General features: G+C 41.8%; 1 protein-coding gene across 11 annotated transcripts in view; it reads right to left on the minus strand.

Annotated features, from left to right (window-relative positions):
• Plch1 (phospholipase C, eta 1) overlaps window positions 1-20,218 on the minus strand; it is a 230,211-nt gene that overhangs the window by 15,871 nt on the left and 194,122 nt on the right. For 6 of the 11 annotated variants that reach the window (XM_087622850.1, XM_087622831.1, XM_087622888.1 and 3 more), the window contains exons 12-15: window positions 14,002-14,163; window positions 12,404-12,475; window positions 10,338-10,432; window positions 3,641-3,738 (exon numbers count right to left, since the gene is read on the minus strand). In XM_087622850.1, coding sequence (XP_087478976.1) covers window positions 3,641-3,738; window positions 10,338-10,432; window positions 12,404-12,475; window positions 14,002-14,163 — 427 coding nt within the window. 11 annotated transcript variants of the gene reach the window in all.

Here is a 20,218-nt window from a genome sequence, read left to right on the forward strand (position 1 = left end):
TAGCTCATGTACGCTGTCTGAACCCTCCCTAGGACAGGAGCCACTGTAACTGACTGAGACTCTGCTGCTTGTTGGAGCAAGAGGGTAAAGCATCTTTACCCATCAAGTTTTGCTGCAGCTGGCTAAAGACAGAAACTTTTAGGCCAAACTTAAATAGGTATGAACAAAATTTTAAACAAAATTTGCTATTTAAGAAACCACAATATAAGCAACTCCTAACCAAGAAAGACCCCAAGATTCCATTCTTAGGGCTCTGTTACCATTGCAAGCTGTATAACAACTTCATTTGCTAAGGTGCCCCATTGTGAGATCCCATATTCTCCCAGAATTCAATTGTTTCATTGATTCATATCTGGTCGGTAGGAAGAGGCAGGATGAAAAGTCATTTTGTGCGTGATGTAAGCAATCTCTTTGGCAAAGACACAGATTGGCTGGGGAGCTGGCCCAGTGATTGCACACTTCCATGCAACTATGAGGACCTGAGTTCAGATACCTACAGCCCATACAAATGCTGAGTGAGTGTGACAGCCTGTCTGGATTCTAGCTTGAGAAGGGAGAGACAACGGAGCCCACAGTAATCTAATCAGCAAAGTAGCCTTAGTAATGGGCTCTGGGTTTGACTGAGAGACCCCACCTCAGTGAATGAAGCAGAAGAGCAAAGGAAGATGCTTCTAACGCAAACCTCAAGCCTCTCCATTCTTGGGACTTGGGGTTTCCTATGCATGCCCAGCAACACATGTACATACAAGCATGTACACATACATACACCCACATACACACATACAAGCAATACAGATGTATGAAAATGAAAAAGTATAAAAAGCACGTATGAAGTACATGTACTAGGTGACAACATTAGGGGTCTAAGGAAATGAAGGAAAAAAGGCATTTCAATTAAAAAACTTGAATTTTGAAGGCGATTTGATTATTCATGGAGCCAATCAAAACTTATTTGGAAGAGAGGCAGTCCCTGTGAAGTAGGTCTGTAAGGCCAGCAACTTGGGAGGCAAAGGGTAGATTCCAAGTTCAAGGATTTCCTGCACTAGCAACTGAGTTCAATATCATCCCAGGCAACCTAAATACTGTCCTAAAATCAGTACATATATGGCATACAAGGTCCTATTCTGATTCTCTAATACTATTAAATAAATAAATTTTTTAAAAAGTAATGTTTCAGAAACAAAGAAGACTGTCTATCCATCCAGATTTATAAAATACAAAATTGGACAGAGGTAAAGATGTATAGTGCTGGCACCTGTGTCTCTGCTTGGACTACAAAACACTGTCAGTCCAGAATCTCCGGATGAGGTTATGTCCGCAGCTAGACTTCATTCAGCCAATCCCTGTATTAATCTGAGAACCACAGGCGTCCTTGTTAGAAACCACTGCCTGCTAGTGGAGAGTCTGGAGATTTCTCTTATTCTCACAGATGGTATTCATTTAAATTTTGTAATAACAGTCATTGGTTTAAGAAGAAATCCAAACCCAGGTGGAAGAAAAGTCACGCAGAGTAAAACCTCAAACATTGAATATGCCCCATTTTGTCACTACCCACATCTTGAGCCATCTCTACAGTGCCACAGCTGCTATGATCCTGCACACTTTTACAAACCTCATATCCGGGGCTCGAAATGCTTACTCCCATGTCCACTGGACCTATAGCAAAAGGCCAGCTTGAATAAAGCGCAGGCTTGTACAGAGCCTCGTTCTCATTCAAACAAGGGGAGTGTCTGAATCCATGGAAACTAGGAATAGAATGTAGATTGCTGTGCTCAGACCATATGTCTTGCATGCTCATTAAAAATGTGGTTTGTCTGTTACCTATTGTCCTTGGGGCTACACTTCCTAGGTGTTAACAGCCAGCCATTGTGTCAGTGACACCCCACAACTGGAACTTGGATTAGTCAGAGCTCAGAAGAAGGAGATAGAAAGACTATAGTTCTGAACCTAGTGGTTTCTCTAGCATGGGCCCTTTCCTTGAAGATAATTATTAATATATATATATATTATTGACAGAATGCATGAACAGAGTTTATACATCTCAACACTATAATTGAATGCATGCACAAGTTCTGATGGGGAATGCTTTGAATAGAGTCAAATGTACTTATAGACAATCCCAGTTGATGTGGAGCACCACTGTAATCAATATCTGAGTGATATTTTCTGACTCTCCACATAAGCAGATGCACCATGCTATCATTAAGATGAGCTTGCTTATTAAGCTCACATCAGTTAGTATTTTAATGGGTTTGAATTGTTTTGCATAATGATAAGCAACGTACTCATTAAGTATGGCTCATTTTGTGTCTTTAAAAAAGGAAAAACAAAACAAAACAAAAAATGATAGGTTTAAGAAGTAAACAGCACTCAATATTATGTTGCCAAAATTGCTAGCCTTGGTACTTATTAGTCAACATTGTCATTCGGTAAACCAGCTATACCTTCAACTCCAATCCCTGTAATAATCTGACAGCCACAGGCAGCCATTATTAGAAAGCATCACTCGCTAGTTGAGAGAATGGAAGTTTTCTTATTCTCACACTGTTTATTTAAATTTTGTATAACGGTCATTGGTTTAAGAAGGAATCCAAACCCAGGTGGAAGAAAAGCCATCATTCAATGAATAGGAGATGTACTTATGGACTGTGGCTGATAAAAGAAGTGAGTGAAGAGTCCAAGGTCCATGAGGAGGAGCCTGTCCCACACTGTCTTTTTGCTGACACCACTGAGAGAGTGGACATTCTGATTTCCATTCCACTTCAACTAAAATTAGCATTGATTGAAGTACCACAGGACTGTGGTACCTCAATAAACACTTGGTAAAGGAATGAAATAGAAGACGAGGAAAGAAGAACTAGGAGACTCAAAGATGAGCATGCCTGAGGCTGGACCCTTTCAGCTTGATGGAGTTGAGGGAGTTGGAAACAGTGAGACGGGACTGGAGAGATGGCTGAGTTCAGAGCACTTGCCAAGGACCTGGGTTTGGTTCCCGGCATCCACATGGTGGCTAACAGTCACCTGTAACTTCACTTCCAAGGGATTTAATACACACTTCTGGACTCCAAGGCACCAAGCCTGCATGTGGTACATTGTCTACATGTAGGCAAAACACTCATACACATATAATAAATCTTCTTTAAAAAAAGAAAAAAGGAAAATCTATGTGAACCAATGAACTATGTCTATACTTTTTATTAAAATGTCAGCCACTGAAATAAACCAATTTATACAAAGTCAAAATACTTAATGAGAAAATCCAATCCCTCCAGGGTAGCGTTGTAGCTAATTAATTTACTCTTTTTTCTGGTCATTCACATTTGAAATGGCTGGGCCATCTGTGACCTGGTTATGAAGGTGGGTCAGGTCGCCACAGTTCCAGTCCTGGAGTAAGACCTGGCTCTGATGCCTTTGCCTCTTCATAATAATAAAATCCTTTTCCACCCTGTAGGAAATTTCTGCAACCTCCAGGCAATCAGGCACCTACCAATAATCAACACAGGCCCACATGTGAGACTTCCTGTGAGCTTATGAGGTTATGCACTGTCCCAGACAGTCCCACAGACGAGGAATGACCTGATCAGTGAACACACGAACTAGCAATGACATAGTATGTGGACCAAGGTGAGAAATTCCTTACCATCATCCACAATATCCTGGGCTGCCACAGAGTTTGTGTACACCACCAAGTCCGAGAGCTCTCTGCAGAGTTTCATGGTTCTCCTTCGGCGGCCCAGCCTGCAGAGCACACACTCAGGTTAGTGAGTCTAGAGATGGAAGGGCTGTGAGCTTCTAGTTACATCACCTTCTGTTTTAAAAGAATGAGTAGGTGACCCTTCCTGGGATTTAATGGAAGTGGGACGGGAACCAAGGTCTAACTCCTTATTCAGTACTTCCCCTACGTCTATAGCATTTGCTACTGCAATTTTATTCAGGCTCCATTGGAAATCAGCCTCTGTGAGTCCTCTTGTGAAAGGCATGGCTGCCCAGTTTGGGAGTCATCCCAGGAAACAGAGCTAGACTGAACCTGTATAGAAGCATGTGGGCCACAAAACCTAAATACCTAAGAGGAAATGAGCCAAATATTCCACAGTGGGTTTTTTATAGAAATGTAATTAGAAGTATTTTTAGATATTCTTTTACTGAAATATACATTGTATTCTGTGAAATATGTATTATGTGAAATATTCAGGTTTCCTAGGTAACTTTTAGGTTTTTCTCCCTCCAAAACATTCCTAGAATCTTAACTATATCTTTATAATCCAAACCCTATTCTTGAACCCAGTAAAATCACCACAGGCCACATCATTGCTGGCTCTCTCTCTCTGTCTCTCTCTCTGTCTCTCTCTCTGTCTCTCTCTCTCTCTCTGTCTCTCTCTCTGTCTCTCTCTCTGTCTCTGTCTCTCTCTCTCTCTCTCTCTCTCTCTCTCTCTCTCTCTCTCTCTCTCCAGGAAATTTAACTATCAAACTCATCAAAGCTCATCAACACTATTCGACAATAAGCACACAAGATGATGAACCGCATCATTACCAAATAGCAAATCACAAACAGGACAAGGAGGTCCACACGTCTTGTCTATTAGGATAGCTGTAACTAACAAAGCAGGTGAGTGAAAGCCTTATACACAACATATACATAGTGCAATTCCCTTGGCAGTTGGTCAAGAGAAGACTTCCATTGTTACTTAGCAATTCTCCATCAGTGTGAAATCCTGTACTTGCCCAACAGAGTAAAAGCTACTGAAAAGTTTTCCAACTACTGAATGAACACATAAAAGGTAGAATAGTCACATGGCTGGTAGTTGAGCAATAAAACTGAACAGAGTACACATACATGCTACAATGGAAGGGAAGCCTGAAAACACAAAACTGAAAGAAGCCAAATATATATATATTTTTTTTGGTGAACCAATACATTTTATTGGTATTGCTTACATAAATAAGGGTGAGGAAGAGATGTATCTCAAAGATAGCTGTGTCACTAAAAGCTCACCACCAGCCTGGTGACAATTCATAAAGCTGGAAATCTGGGGAGCACTTCACAATCTACAGGCAATTCAATGGATTGGTAAGAGTCATTTGCTGGTAGCTCAGTTGGTCTGAGTATTTTCGAGGCAGCTGGGTCAGTCTCTATCTTCCAAGAAGCACTGGTGGTCTCAGTTGTATAGTTAGGCTGACTTGTCTGAGAGTCTTCTAGGCAGTTCAGCATGTCTGTGAGTCTCAGCAGTATTTGCTGCGTGTGTCATCGAGGGAAGGTTCTAGTACATCTGGTCAGTTTCAGGGACTTCCTGAAGCTCCTTGGAGTTGTTTGCTTTCTTAACAAGCTTCTCTATAGGATGGAATGTTTCACCTCCACTTAGGATGCCCTGTTGTTTCATCTCCCTGTAAAGTTTCTATTAAAATATCGGGTTGTTTCATTTCCCTTTTTGAATCCTATGTTTTAAGAAGATTCTGTATAGGATGGAAGGTTTTAATCCCAGAGGGAGCTGCTATACATCAGAAAGGATCCCACTATAACCATGTCCCCTTGTCATTGCTCTGGTAAAAGAGTAAAAATAACCACCCCTGCTCAGGTACAGGAGCGCCACTAGAATAGGACATCAAATCCATGCCTAGACTCTGAAATACCTGTTTTCATTCCCAAAACTCCTCTCATGCCAAAAAGACAAGAATGAAAATGACCTCAGACAAAAATGCTCCAGTAAAGACCATTGACTGCCCATATGGGCATTGGATGTTAATCGAGCTATTATCTTGTAAAACAAACAAATAAAAATTGCTTCCCTGAACATATATCCAGTCCAGGCTTCCTCATACAAGAGACAGAAAAAGCTAAGAATACCACTATTTCCTGAGTTAATGTTGTGAAACCTCCTTTGATTGATGAGAGAAGCGTGGGTCAGAACATTCTGAAAAGAGTGAGACCTTTCTGTTCAACTACTGGGCTTTCAAAGCTGTATTGTCAACCCCACATGTGTGTCTTGTGGTTACATCTTTAACCGAGTGTTTGTTATAACCCCTTTGCACAATTCATGGACTCACATTCAAGGTTAGTAAGGCTATCTCTGCTGTTCACGTCTATGTTATTAAGTTTCAATAAATCACAAACACTGCCTCTAGGTGTTTCTCAGATACCACAGCAATCTATTTGATAGCCCTAGTACATCTAGGCTGTGGATGTTGTACATACAGGAATCTTAGACTTAACAAACAAAATACAGTTTGTTTAATCAAATTTAGACTTCTGAAAAATGATGCGTTCTTCTCAGGAAATAATTGTGTTAATTTTGTAATTTATGTGGCAGCACTCCTTCACATTCCCCTCCACACACTGGGATCCAAACTGATGTTCTATAACTCCACAAATTCAAGGACCCCCTGCACCCCAGACAACTAAAAATTTTTTTTTATTAACTTGAGTATTTCTTATATACATTTCGAGTGTTATTCCCTTTCCCGGTTTCCGGGCAAACATCCCCCTCCCCCCTCCCCTTCCGTATGGGTGTTCCCCTCCCAACCCTCCCCCCATTGCCGCCCTCCCCCCATAGACTAGTTCACTGGGGGTTCAGTCTTAGCAGGACCCAGGGCTTCCCCTTCCACTGGTGCTCTTACTAGGATATTCATTGCTACCTATGGGGTCAGAGTCCAGGGTCAGTCCATGTATAGTCTTTAGGTAGTGGCTTAGTCCCTGGAAGCTCTGGTTGCTTGGCATTGTTGTACTTTTGGGGTCTCGAGCACCTTCAAGCTCTTCCAGTTCTTTCTCTGATTTCTTCAACAGGGGACCTATTCTCAGTTCAGTGGTTTGCTGCTGGCATTCGCCTCTGTATTTGCTGTATTCTGGCTGTGTCTCTCAGGAGCGATCTACATCCGGCTCCTGTCGGTCTGCACTTCTTTGCTTCATCCATCTTGTCTAATTGGGTGGCTGTATATGTATGGGCCACATGTGGGGCAGGCTCTGAATGGGTGTTCCTTCAGTCTCTGTTTTAATCTTTGCCTCTCCCTTCCCTGCCAAGGGTATTCTTTTTCCTCATTTAAAGAAGGAGTGAAGCATTCACATTTTGATCATCCGTCTTGAGTTTCGTTTGTTCTAGGGATCTAGGGTAATTCAAGCATTTGGGCTAATAGCCACTTATCAATGAGTGCATACCATGTATGTCTTTCTGTGATTGGGTTAGCTCACTCAGGATGATTTTTTCCAGTTCCAACCATTTGCCTACGAATTTCATAAACTCGTTGTTTTTGATAGCTGAGTAATATTCCATTGTGTAGATGTACCACATTTTCTGTATCCATTCCTCTGTTGAAGGGCATCGGGGTTCTTTCCAGCTTCTGGCTATTATAAATAAGGCTGCGATGAACATAGTGGAGCACGTGTCTCTTTTATATGTTGAGGCATCTTTTGGGTATATGCCCAAGAGAGGTATAGCTGGATCCTCAGGCAGTTCAATGTCCAATTTTCTGAGGAACCTCCAGACTGATTTCCAGAATGGTTTTACCAGTCTGCAATCCCACCAACAATGGAGGAGTGTTCCTCTTTCTCCACATCCTCGCCAGCATCTGCTGTCACCTGAGTTTTTGATCTTAGCCAGCCAAATATTTTTAAATGTTCAAATATTGACAAGGATAAAGTCTACTCAGAGACAGGAGTATACTAGGGAGAGGAGAGGAGAGGAGAGGAGAGGAGAGGAGAGGAGAGGAGAGGAGAGGAGAGGAGAGGAGAGGAGAGGAGAGGAGAGGAGAGGAGAGGAGAGGAGAGTGACTGCTGTTAGATAAAGATTTTTCCCCTTGGGATGATGAAAATGTTTGAGAACTAGATATTAATGATAAAAACAACAAATCAGAAAGAAATCCTCACCTTGGTGGTGACATGACATATCCAATCAATCGGAGCACTATGGGCAAAACGTTTCATTTTGTCAAAGATGCATGGATGCAGGCATGGATAATAACAGTTGAAAGAATGTTTGTGTATTCTTTATTATAGAATTAGGAGACCCTGTAGCCATTGGTGGACCTGTGAAAGGCTGATGATTATGAGGCTGTGTGAGATCATGCCTAAAATTCACAAGCAGAACCCCCCAAGACATGGGGGCATGGAGACATTCTAGATTGTCATCCCCTTCTACTTTTCACCCGGAGAGTGAATTGGATTAACCAAGTCCCAAGTCCCAAGGTGTCTATGTGAGATGCTCAGGTTCTCACAGACATTGTGGGAAAATTGCTAACTGTCTCAAGACCACTGATCTTGTGTAATACCTGTAATGGCATCTCATTGAATGCACGAAGAATAATGTGGCTTTTCAGTCACTTTCCCTTCCTTAGCTATGTGCCAGACACTTTAAAAATTGTTAGCAACGGTCTTCTGAAAGGTGTTCCTATCTCTCCTATGTCTTTACAGTAAAAGTAATATTCAAATTTTTTCTACATTTCTTAATTGCCCTTACTAGCCAGTGTATGATCATAATTTCTCTGTTCAGTAAAGAAACAAAGGTGTGTGTGTGTGTGTGTGTGTGTGTGTGTGTGTGTGTGTGTGTATGCTCTCGTGCCTGTCTGTCAGTATGTCCATCCACATCTACAGACCCACCCACTATATGGTTTATGTTCCTTTGTGACTCTGTCAGGGAGTCTGATCACACTATAGATCTAGGTTCTAAAAAAAGTCATCACGAAAACTGTTGGCAACAGCTTAAGAAGGGGGAGCAGTGTCTTTTTCACACCTAGTATCCCCCCTTTATTTTCAGACTGTGTGCTTAGTTTTTGTTTTAGTTCTAATTATTATTCCTCTGTCACATGAATAGCTGGCAAGGATTTTCTACAGAATCTCTTACTGAAGACACCATATACCCTGGTTGTAGGACAAAGAAAAATCAAAAAGGAACTGACTGGAAGCTTCCTTCCTGCTGAGTAGCTCCCATAGTGCTAGTAAATGCTCAGCAGGCCACTGTGAGAGAAGTGTCACTATTTTACCCAAGGAAGGAAGGACCACGTACTGGACAAGATGCTCACTGGTGCAGAAGTGGCTTTACTAAGTGTGGGTAACCAAGAGTGTCAGCTGTTTCCTAAGTGGGTTTGAAGACTACCATGAAAGGGAATATATGTTGGCACTATAAATATAATGAAAACAGGATAGCCGAGGAGGTCACAGACCTGACAGGGAAACTACCATTATTGTTCTGCTAACAGGACAAGTAGCCACATTGCTGACTATTCATGTTTCTAACTGTAGAATACTGCTGCTCCTGGGCTTGAGCAGAGAAGCTTCCTTATGTAATGGGCAGCAGTTAATAGAAAGACTTGCAACTCTAAGACCAGAGAATTAGTGACTGCTAAGTGTTCTGCTCCGAATAAAACATCTCTATCAGCCCCGTCCAAGGCTTAAGGAACATAATGGAAGGCAGGGAAGAAAGAATATGAGAATCAGAGGAGGAATGTCATGAAACACTGCCTTCTGGCTATGAGGTTGCCATTGGAATTATAAACACATAGCAGTTATGATTATCAGCATGAGACCCCCACTAGACCTTCAGCATTCCATCATGGATGAGGGAAGGGATCATGAGGTTCTACCGGCTCCTGAGGAGCAACTGGCAGTTAAATAGTTCTGGGAAGAACCCTTTGTTCAGTAGTGGACCGAGTGACAAGTCTCCCAAGATTTTGCAAATGATCCTGTACTCAAACTCATGTCAATAATTCTATTAATCTCAGTGGGTTTAAAAAAAAAGATGTGAGAGTAGTAGGAGGCCATGTTGGGAGGAAGTGAGTGAGCAGGAGCCAGAAAGAGAAGAGAGAAGGCAATGATGGATAGATATTACCACAATACAGTGTATATTAGTATATAATTGTCAGTAATAATGAAGTAGTAGTTAATATATTTTACCGGTTCCTTAATGGTGTTGGAACCTGCCATGCTAATATCTAATTCCTTTAATGCTTTTGTGGCTTTAAGCTTTTTGTGATGGAAAGCTTACCTTGTTTGGCATTAATGATGGTGAATGGAGGAGTGAAGAACTCAAGTCTGGCTCTAAGCACGCACTTGTAAGTAATCCTATTTTTCAACCCGTCTGCCAGGCCTCTGTACTTCTGCACAGGCCTCTTCTTCTCTGACGACGCCTTTCCCCTGACACCTACTGCAGCTAGCACTTGTTCTTACCTTCACCGCATTTGCCCCGTATAGCACCTCTGTCTGCTTCTTCACATTTCCTTCCCATACCTTACCATGTATGTCCCATTCTCCAGGCACACACATACTAAACTAAACACACACAACTAAAAACAACCAGGGTAATGGAACGGAAGGCTGTGGGAGGCTGGCCATAAGCATGATGATGATTTCTTACCTGTACAGCTGGCCTCCCTCCTTGCCAGGATTCTGTAGTGTATCTTCCTCATCATCAGTACTATAGGATTTAGAACGTGATTTTGGAGTTTTCTGCTGGAAAAACAATCACAGAAAACTTACTAACTCACCACATTAGGCACATTTACAATATACAGAGACTGGACTGGATTTTTAAAGATACACACATGCTCACACACACGGACGCGTGCGCCCATGCGGACACACACACACACACACACACACACACACACACACACACACAACACGGGTTGGATGGCATGGGGGCTGTGTATGCAGAAAGAATGACCAGCTACTTGTTTAACCACTAAATAAAAAACAAACAAACAAATCACATCTATAACATCCATAGAGGTCCTTATGCCAGCAATGCAAAATTTAGAATTTCATGCCCAGAAGCCAATTTCTAAGCCACATAAAATTGAGATCTTAGAAAAATTTTAGTTGTGTACTTTAAAGGTGTCCATATGAGAGAACGGAAATTAAAGTATCTATTTAAGTAATTATTAGGGAAAATGTCCTTTTGTATAGAAGCTTACTGTTGATAAGTGATAAAAGGCAAATTTGGTTCTTAAAACAGATTTGTATTAAGTTAAAAACAGAAGGAAAGCACATACTCAAATAGTCATCTAAATCAGATTGCTCCTTTTTGAGTTAGTGACTCATTTTCAGTTCTAATAATAAAGTAAAATTGCTACTCATAGAGCATGAGCCCTATATGAGCTCTAGAATTAATCTGCTGTCTCTGGACAGGGGTTTGAGGGGGACGTGGTTTCGTCTCCATACTGGAGACTGCTCATTATTTAGGTAGCCAAAAAAAAAGCAACCAAACAAACACTGGAGACCCCAGCCATTGTGGGAAGCATTGGGAGCAAACATTTAGCTCTTACAAAGGCTATCCATCTGGAAAGTAGGCTTTGGACTTCTGAGGAGAATACTCTGAGTTGGTAATCTGGTAAGCCATCTTACTAGCCCAATGACTGATTTCTTGTAAAACATTTTCACCTTTATTGATTGAGGTACCATATATATTTGTAAAAGTTTTGTACACAGTTTTAAGTGTACAAAAATCATGATTTCTACAATGTAGAAGCACTCAAATAAGGAAGTGAAATCTTACCTACTCCCTGGAATCCTTCTGCTCTTCTCTCACTTTGGTCCTTACTTCCCCTCAAAGGTAACCACTGTCCTCAATCACTTCTACCCTATAGCATTTTTCATGTTTTGAATTATATATAGCATTAGTACGTTTTGAATTTCATACAAAGATGTTCAGAGTGCACGCAGCACTCTGGGCCTTACTTCTTTAGCTCAAATCATGTTTGAAAGATCAAATCATTGCACATAGAGATAACTGTGTCCTTTTCATGGCTGTTCAACAGTGCAAACGTGAATACACATTTTAACTCATCCTATAGTTAATGAGCATTTGGCCTGTTTCCTAGTTGTTCCATTACAAATGTATGTTCAACGGCTGCTCCCATCGTTGTCATACACCTAAGAGTGGAGCTGCTAGGGAGGAACACTGTGCCAGAGTGGTTTCTGTACCCCAGTAGAGTATGTACGTGTTGCACCATATCCTAACGCCTGGGTTCTGTGGTCTTTTTATGGTGATAGTCATAGTGTCCATGGAATCAAATAATAACTGCAATTTGCACTTCACAGATGCCTCCAAAGGGGAGTTTCTTTCCCTGCCATGTGTTACCTTCTTTTGTGATGGGTGCTTTTCAGCTTTTGACTTTGTTTTGTTTTTTAGAAATATTTGCTGCCTGTCTTATTTATAGAAATTATTCAGGAATTCAGAATGTGGATCTTTTTGTTGGATATGTTTATTTCAAAGACTTCCAAAATGCACTTGAATTTTGATACTTTCGATTAATAGTAAATTTAACTATATTTTAAAGTTGTTTAAATTTCAAACTTTTCTCCTTCTGATGTCCTAAAGTCATCTTCAACCATTCCAAGGTCATCACAGTATGATGTTGCCCTACCCACAGGAGCTTCAAATTAACTTCATCACGCCCATTCACCATTCTTAGTCCATACCTTGTGTTTCCCAAAGTTGGCCATCAGGGATCGCCCATGGGACTTCTTTCCACTTTCCTTCACATCCAGGTTCTGCATAAATAAAGTAGAATGTAAAGGTCTCTATGACTCTTTGCTCTGCTTAGCTCTGGCAGATGGGGAGAACTCTCTCTTCTCTTTCCCTGTTTCATTTCTTCCTACTTCACACCTCGGATATCTCAAATATGGCTCTGTCTGATGCCAGAGGGGGACATTTTCATGAATGTCAGGACACAGCAGCTGTCTATGGCTTCCCAAAGCTGGAGTCAGGCTCTCAAAACAGCCAGCTGCACCAGCCCCCCTCAGTTCCTATTTACCACATGCCTGAAATCAGAAAGTGGTATTTTGAACATCCTGTGTAGAGATAAATCATTTCCAGTTAAGAGGAGTTTTAATTTTGGAAAATAGCCAGAAGTAGGTATGAACCGCATCTACTAAATCCAGAAAAGCCTGGCAGTGAATGCTGCTGTTTGGGGTTTTAAAGTATTATAAATAAAACACAGTCATATCACTTTTATTCACTTAGGGAAATCACCGTGAAGCTTATCTGTGCACTGAAACCATTGCTCTGGTGCCAAGCATCAGGGAATAGAATTTTAGCCTTTGAAGACTTCTCACACGGGTGAATTTTCCAGGTAGAGATGATGAGTGAATCACCTTTTGTGATAGCCCATGTATGGGGCTGGGCGAGAAATGCCCCTGTTGAAAGGATTAGGGTACTTTTTCAGTTGTTGTTCCTAAAATCCATTGTGTGGAAACCTGTAGACCTTACCCACCAAGGGCTCTGGCTAAGTGGAGAGAAATATGTGATTACAACAAGGGTGGGTGAGCAAGACCCAAAGAAGCTGCAAGAAGGGTCAGCTAAAGCCAAAGACGGAGATGACAAGTGTGATTCATGGGACAGCTGATAAAGAACTCAGGAGCCAGATGGTGGAAAAATCCATCCAAAAATTGATGATGGGTAGGGCCTAGTGCTTACAGGGTTGTTGACTCAGCTTTGCCTAATTTATATGTGTGTGCTGCCTATGAAGACCTAGTAATACTGATCATTAACAGCTGAAACCCTGTGAGTGAAGGTTGCTATATTGTTCATTGGTCATATGGTTGACACTACTCTCCCTAAGCTAGGAGAAATAGTACTGCCACCAAAGCCACTACCCTTCTCTTAGTCTCTGCTTTCTCATTTGATAAACAAAAGAATAATGAACCAATTAACCCATGAGTTCCTTGGTACTTCTCAGAGCCCATCTATTGGTAGGAGGACTATGTCACTTATTGTCCAAACTGGAATGATTTAAGAGTTAAATTGGGCACATTTAATAGGATGCCAGGCCAACAGTACGCAGCAGAGCTGTCTCATGCCATCTGAGATAGAAGCTGACTTGAGTTGGAATGACTATCCCCCTGGGAAGCAATAAGGTCCTGCATACATTCTCACTTATTCTGGACTAGGATTTTGTCTCTAAAACTTTATGAAGATACGTACAGAAGTTTGAGAAGCATTCCAGAAAGGAAAAATGCTCGGAAACCAAAGAAGAGGGTATGATTTGCTTTTCCTTGTTCAAGAGGAAATTGTCTACCTGCTTCAGGTGTGCATTTAAGCCTTCATGTGTAGCCTTGAGTAACGCCCTCACTGTGAAACTGTCTGGGTCTTCCTTGTCTCGAATCTGAGACTCCTTCAACAGTGAGTCCAGCTTTTTCCGTATGAAAGATTCTACCTGGTGCTCAGTGGTCCCGTTACTCTGCAAATAAGCAAATCATACAAAGAATCCCCTGAGAAACAGATTCACAATACTGAGTTTATAATCTCAGGATCTCTCAGTAACCTGTAAAAAATTAAGATGTTTGTTGTACAAGTTTGTTCCCCTTAAACACACACACACACACACACACACACACACACACAAACACACACAATCCTCCAAGATGATATCAAAAGCTCACCCTCCATCAGCTGCAGTTCATGTGGCTTCCCTGGTCCTCATGGCACATTCAACATTGCTCACACAAAGTTTTATTCTATTTCATTTCACTGATATAGAATCTGAAGCCTTGAGAAATTGCTTAAGTTTTACAGAGCTAGCCAGTAAGGCAAGAGTCTAAACCATTCCTCCCTAACACTTCAAGATCTCACCAGAAGGCAAGCCAGGGAAAACTTCTGGAAACTAAGCTTTCTAAACCTACCAAGTTACAATTGAGTAAAAACTGCCATTTTTTTTAAAATGACTTCCTTCACTGAGAGGCAAAGAATGCTAAAAAGTTCCAAGGCTGCTGACAATTCTGAGACAAATTTTCTCTCTGGTTTCCAACTCCTTGATGTCATTAGAGGGCACATAATATTGACTGGTGCTGTGAACCATTATTATGATTACTTTTAAAATCACAACCAATTCCAAGGCTTTCAGAAGCAAAGCAATGCCAGCATCTCACATAGCTTTTAGATGATCAAGCACATCCTTCCCTGGAAGCCTCACGCAGCAGTGTCTAGCCTCTGTGTCTTTTCACAGACCAGTGGCCCCAGGCTCTGTGCACTACCTCTCTGCTCTTTAACTGCCTTTACCTCCCCTTTGTCCAGATCTGTTCCAGTTGACAAGCTGTTTATTCAACCAGTTCCAAAGAACATCCCACAGAAGCATTGGGGGTCTGGTACCATTCCAGAGGGACAAGTCCCACATTACTTATTACTAGGAGGCTGCTCTATCTGACCGCTGTGGAATAGATAGCGCTCTAATTCTGAATGTATTTCACAAAATCCTATTAGAACAAGGCAATATAAAGTCATAGGATTTTTTTTTAAAAAAAAAGAACACCTATGCCACCAGGGACTGCTACATTTCCCTGTACTTATATCACAGACATTAATGTGCTTAAGATATTCAATTAACAACGCATAACACCCATTATAGAATCAGACTTTGGAGGAGACAGAGAAATGAAAAAAAGCTTGCATTTGACCTCAGAAGCAAACACACACAGCTCACCAGGCACAGAGATGCTGGGAAGGACATATCATTCCTGATGGATGTCAAAGGATGTTTTCGGGCACTGTGTATTCAAATGCTGATTTTTGTACCCAGAGGTCTGTTCGCAGTCTAAACTTTGGTCTTATCATTATTATGTAGCATCTTCTGACTGAGTATTCTGTAAACTTTGTTCTCCATCATTTTCTGATTGGTTAAATGATGAGCTAAACAGCCAATAGCTTGGCAGGAGAAGGGAGTCACCATTGGGACAGGGATGAAAAAGGAAGCCAGGGAGAGAATAAGATGGCAGATGATGGGCCATGTGACTAGGAAGTAGGCCAGGCCAGCATTGTCAGGTTAGAATAGCTCAAAATCTGCCCTGCTATAGTGCATGAAGCGTTTAATAAATATAAAAAGTCTCTACACTGTTATTTAGAGCAAGGGCAGGCATAGAAAGCCAAGTTTGTAAAGCTGGGTGGTTGAGAAGGCCCCAGAGCACAAGTTGACCAGATAGGTAAGTGTTCAACAGTGAGGAAGAGAAGGACGTCCCTGTGATACACAGTCTGAACAAACGAGTCAATGGTGTACTAGGGCAGTTCTGAGGAGAGGGGAGGACTTTGGGGGCTGAAGGACTTGAAGGCCAGAAGAAGAGTCCCACATAAACAATGCTTTAGGAATAACCACAGTCTGGGAACATATACCAAAAGAGGACAGGGGTCTGCAGATGAAAATTCCAGACACACCAGTGGCCATGGCAGGCACTAAATAGTAGCCAGGCTACAGTTCTAAGGGATGGAATAAGGATCAGAGAGAGTTTTGAAGGAAATTCATTTTGATTGAAACAAACTTGTACTGAATTTCTGCCATAAACTAGGTGAAAATCACAGTAAGGACCAACACACAGTCACATTCCTTGGAGTCATAAAGAATTGCTCATACAGTATGAGTCAGGCATGTGGGTCCAGTGGAGCACAGGGGAGAGAAACCTCACCTGCTTTGGGAATTCAACTTCTTGGCATGAAAAAACATGAAACAAGATATTGTAAAAGAGGAAAACATTGGTTTCCTGTGATAGCTGTAACAAATAACTCCAACATAGTAACCGGAAACAACAAATTCATATTAACATACTCTGGAAGACACAAGTTTGGAGCAATGTAGGGCCACATCCCTTTGGAGCTCAATGTCCCTGTCCCTTGTCACTTTGAGCAGCTCCCTACATCCCCTGGCTTGTGTGAGAGAAAGCATAGCAATAGGTAACCATGTTTTCACCTGTGTGTACCCATCTGTTGGTCTTCTCATCTTAAAACATTGCCACTGGATTTGGGCCCACTGAGTTACACCCAGGATATTCTCTTCTCAAGATCCTTAACTGAAGAGAGTTAGGATTTTGCCCTTGATTGGGCTTCAGCATACAGGAACTTTCTGGCTACGTATCTTTTATCCAGATCACTAAAGTTTTCTTCATTATCAGCAGCAAGTCTGCCTCACTTTCTTCCCATTTGTGTATTGACTGGAGTAGCACCTCGATTTCCTTCAACAACCTTTCCTCTGTATTTACAACTTGGCCAACTGCTTAGCATGGGAGGACTTGCTCTCAGTCTGTCTGTTTCTGTGTCTTTGTCCCTGAGATTCATCATTGCCACCTTTGATTTGGAGAGAGAGGCATACAACTCTTCCTTTTTCCTGAGCACTTGGGGGCTACCGGGAGGCCATGATTAACCTACTTTTGATAGTGCTGTGTATCAGGCGAAGGACAGCAAGCCCAGGCAGAAGAGAGTTGGGGAACAGGCAGTTAGTGAATAGTTCAGAATACACACATTAACAGGTTGGGTGAGTTTCTGATATCACTAAAACATTAAGAATACTAACATCAAATATCATGAATTGACACATATAATGATAACATAGCCATAAAGCTTAAAATACTGTGAAAATTACTGAAATGTGCCACAGAGACACCATGCGAGTCCATGCTTTGGGAAAAGCTGGGCTGATAAGCTTTTTTCACTGCAAAACTGCATGAAATTCACCTGTAAAAAATGGAGTATGTCAAATATAATAAATCGAGGCTCAAAATATAGACTGTCTGGAAAGCACAAGTATGACTCTGAACCAGAGTACCTTACAGAGCAATGTCCTTTAACAGCACATTATCCCAGCCACCTAAGGTAAGTACTAGGTCCTGGCAAGACCCACTCTAATGACACAGTCAAAGAAAAATCCAGAACTCAACCAAGCACAGCCCTATGACTGATGAGACTGGGCTAAGCCACAACACTTCTGAAGCAATGCAGCCCATTCTTTTTACACCATTGCAGAAAGAGATGAAATCTTGAGGTGAGTTGATGTTAAGTAGGCTCATATTTTAGATAACCACAATTCCTATTGTAAAACATGGGAAATAGTCTGAAATCCTCTGCAGAAAATGTTGAATAAGTTTCACTTAAGGCCACCAGTGAACCCAACAAAAGAGCTGTAACTCCTTGTATATTTGAATAAGTGCTCTTGAGCCTGGAGGGAAGGTTTGTAGAGACAGAAAGGGGAAGCTTGCAAATAAAAGCTTGCAAGAACACTTGGAATGCCTAGAGCCAGTCTCAGAGTGTTCCCATTCTCTTTCTTTCCTTGCTCAGGGCCTCACAGAAAGCTGGACACAGGAGGAGCTGAACTCTGGGCACGTCAGCAGAGCAGGACTAAAGCTACAAAGCCCAGGATGACCAGTGCTGGTGGAATAATGAACGGCTAACAGGAGAGCTATCATTATTCGCTTCACATCCTCTAATCCTGGGGATTTGCAGAAGGAATGAGAGACCTGCCTGGTGATCTTCCTTTCTTTCTCTGATTTTCATCACTACAAAATTTGCAGCCACAAGGAACAAAGAAATATGCAGCTGCGGTTTCATTACTGTATTATCATTCAGTCCTGGAACCCAGCAGCACCACTAAAAGAAAATTCAGGCAGATACCTGACCTCAGGACCTATCTGCCACTGTGCAGCTGTGGCAGAGACCAACACTGACAGCTATGTGTGCCTTGTTCTTTTCTTTCCCGGGGTCAGAAAAAGGATGCTGCAGTGACAAGAGGGAGAACAGTCATTTAATATGGTCAGGAATAGTTTCTCCCAGGGATATAACTAGGGTCCCAAAGTCAGTCTTCTGAGAGACCTAGGAATCCCCTTTATCCATCCATCCATCCATCCATCCATCCATCATCCATCCATCCATCCATCCATCCATCCATCCATCATCCATCCATCCATCCATCCATCATCCATCCATCCATCCATCCATCATCCATTCATCCATCCATCCATCATCCATCCATCCATCCATCCATCCATCCAATAACAACAACAACAACAACAACAACAACAACAACAACAACAACAACAACCAGCTTCTTATTGTCCCACAGCACTCCTTTTCTAAAGAGTCAGTTGGAAAGAAGAATTTGCCTCACACAAGACTAGAAAACAGCTGGAGAGAGCTTGAGCCAGAGAGTGCTGATGTCTCACTAAACATGGGAGTCGCTAGGACAGTGGGCAAGATTCCCAGGTGACACCCGGCCAGTATCAAAATCTTTGGGCTGGGACATAAGCACTAGCACCCCTGAAAGCCCCTTGCCATACCAATATGCATGTAAAATGGGGTCTTCTCTAAAAATAAAACCAGAAAACAAGATATCAGGCTATCTCAACATTCCCTAATGCCTGTTCTTCCGTTTAGTGCTGGACATTGGTAACACAAAGAAAGACATATCAGCTGCCCCTTCGACTGCCTTATAAGGCTTCATAGCCATTTCCTCGAAGCATGGGTTCAAGTACAGCTGCTTTTCAGCCATCTGAGTCTGCACTGACCTCCTCCTACCAGTTTCGTAACTTCCCATAAGACATGTTTTTCTTTTCACGGACATATCATATGAACAGAAAGAATTAGAATCATACAGGCACCCTTCTCTAGTCCTTGTAACTTGTTGCTAGCACATAACCATTTGCTATGGTAAACACAGGAGTAGCAAGATCTCAGAGCCCCAACAGGGGACTCATTCGTTGTGTGAATGCTGTTAGGTTGGAGACTAACAACAACGTTCATAAATCTTAAAATGCCTCAAAGGCAAGATTATGAAGTTGCAACTACAGTCATGGGGAAGGGGAGATGATTAAAATGTTCAGTGAGAGTCAGGGTGGATCGTGGTGTATAACAGAATACAATGGGTATTACATGTGACTGGAGCACTGGGGCTCAATTTGTGCTGAAAGGCCTGGTTTTGTGGGAAGAGCTTCACGCAAGAGATAGCTAATGTTTATGCTTAACAGCCTGTCTAAACACACATTCAGAGAGTTTTAAGAAAAATGCAAGTGAAAAACTCAACAGAAGAAGAAAAATAATCAATGAATGAAGTTGAAATTCAGGAGTGGGAAGTCTGCAAGACCCACGGGCACAGAGGGTCCCATAACTGTGAATAATAGTGAACTGGCTGTTGAATCAAATCTGCTCGATTATTGCACTGTGGCAGACAGGAAATTGCCCCTTGCATCTCTGAGCTGTGTGATTCTTGGGTCACTGAACACATTGGCTTTACCCTGTGGCTTACATAGTATGAGACAGATTTTCTCTATGGCTGAAGCTACAGAATAATACAAGGCAGACGCTTAGAGGAGTCAAGAACAGCAGAAAACATTTATTGAATAAGCAAAGAAAAAAATGCAAGGGGCTTGAGCAGCTGACAGATTAGGAGAAAGCCTGTCTCCTGTTCAGCAGGTAACGTTGGGTGAGCCACTATACTTGCCCTATTCTTTGCCTTGCCTAGAACTTTTTCTCCTTATATTAACCTG

This window comes from Rattus norvegicus, chromosome 2 (assembly GCF_021556685.1).
Source record: "Rattus norvegicus strain SHRSP/BbbUtx chromosome 2, alternate assembly SHRSP_T2T, whole genome shotgun sequence".
Classification (NCBI taxonomy): Eukaryota; Metazoa; Chordata; class Mammalia; order Rodentia; family Muridae; genus Rattus; species Rattus norvegicus.